Here is a 1819-nt window from a genome sequence, read left to right on the forward strand (position 1 = left end):
GGGGAACCAACTGCAGAAAAGAAGATAATATTACCTATTACACCTTAATTTAAAAACAGTAAGTAATTTATATAGAGTCTTTTTCATCTGAAGAGTCCTTTACAAACTTTTGGCTGAACTCCAAAACCTATGGCCAATCCATTTATAAGAAATGTTCAGAAAAGACAAATCTACGGAGACATAAAACAGATTAGTTATCTTGGGCTGAGAGACCTTATATGGATGATGGAAATGTTCTAAAACTGTAAGTTACACAATTCAGTAATCTTATTAAAATCACTGATTTGCATGCTTAACATAAGTTAATTTTATATGTAAGTTTTACCTCATTAAAGTTAATTTTACAAACACTATGGTTGAGCTTTCTTTTCATTTTGTAGGCAAGGACATCAAAGACAGGTATGAAAACAAGCCTGTTGTAGGTCAGAGGGCAAGTCTTTGATTGAAAATGGAATTCATTCAACAATTATAAGTTCTAACCTCAGACATGGTCTTATCCACAAAATCTATTGTAGTGAAGAAGAATACTGCTTACATATATCAAAAGGCTTCCAGAATCTCAGTCATGTCTCAAAAGTGGAAGTCTACTTGGTAGAAAATACAAGTCAGGTGGTAACCTTCAATTCTAACTAATGTTTACCTACGTCAACTTCACAAGAGGATAGAGATGGTAAACCACCATTTTTCACCCTGAAGTAGGCATGAGCACTTCCTGGCAAGTTTTATTCTGGGGAATGGCGACAATTTTGCTATAACAGGGCTGTGGGGGATGGGGGGCATATTACAGCTAGGGTTACAATAACAAAGGCTAATGATAAATGTCATGACACTGTGAATATATCTCGAAAGAAGAGTCAGTTTATATGGACCTGTAAAAAAGATTTATTCAACATTTGTTGTCACTATACTAATGGAAGATATATAGCAAAGAAGTTGGCATTACAAGGTAATTAATATCCCACTTCTCAGCTCAACACATCCAGAAGTTCCTCTTGAAGGAGAGAAGCCACAAGGCATCACAGTGTCAATTAAAACCGAAAACTGGTCCTTTGTCATCTATCACCTCTGATAGGTAAAGTATAAGGACCACAAAACTGGTCTATCTGCAAGAACACATTATAGCAAGGCTCCAGCATTCATTTCCCATTTTATCTTATTCACATGGATAATAAGACTTCTCTACACATATACTTGGCAAAACTCCCACTCTTACTATTCTCATTAGCTTCAAGAAGTTGTTTCAAAACATTACAATGTTAATGAATTATATGCTTAAAATTATCACTTTAAGCTGGAATAATCATGTTAACATAAAATTCACAGCTAAAGCCATGACAATTGGGTTCTTAAGCAAAGCTACTACTAATATCAGCAGTTACAGATGGATGGGTTCGAGCATAATGATAATTTATGAGATGCAAGAGATCCATAGCTTATATTGGCAAATTGAGCGAAGCTGCCTGATGCAAAATAACAATCTTTTCTTTGCAACCAGTAACTTACATGAGAACCCAGAAGCAACAGTGGAGGTAGAAGCATCTGACACTGAAGTAAACAGCATGGTGCTTGAATGAGTAGTGGCGTCAGCAGTTGATGCTGAAGCCAAACCTAAAAATCAAAGCCATGAGCAAAAAATATGTCACTGAAAAATTTTTAAAAAGTAAAACACCATTATAACAAGGTTCATGTATACAGAGAAACTGAAACAGAGCAAGGAAAGTCAGATACTCTGAAATCTCATAAATAAAACATAACAGCCTGATTTAAAAAATTGTTTATTAGTAATGCTGAGTAGAGCCAGCCTTCTAGCACCTTTATA

The 1819-nt window shown here is 35.2% G+C and overlaps 1 protein-coding gene across 1 annotated transcript in view; it reads right to left on the bottom strand.

Annotated features, from left to right (window-relative positions):
* Positions 1-685: 685 nt before the first annotated feature.
* The window catches only part of LOC144216420 (uncharacterized), a 38261-nt gene continuing 37127 nt past the window's right edge, over positions 686-1819 (bottom strand). The window contains exons 4-5 of the mRNA XM_077745762.1: positions 1504-1608; positions 686-760 (exon numbers count right to left, since the gene is read on the bottom strand). Coding sequence (XP_077601888.1) covers positions 686-760; positions 1504-1608 — 180 coding nt within the window. The remainder of the gene's footprint in view (positions 761-1503; positions 1609-1819) is intronic.

The sequence above is a fragment of the Crocuta crocuta genome, unplaced genomic scaffold, assembly GCF_008692635.1.
Source record: "Crocuta crocuta isolate KB4526 unplaced genomic scaffold, BGI_CrCroc_1.0 scaffold1061, whole genome shotgun sequence".
Lineage (NCBI taxonomy): Eukaryota > Metazoa > Chordata > Mammalia > Carnivora > Hyaenidae > Crocuta > Crocuta crocuta.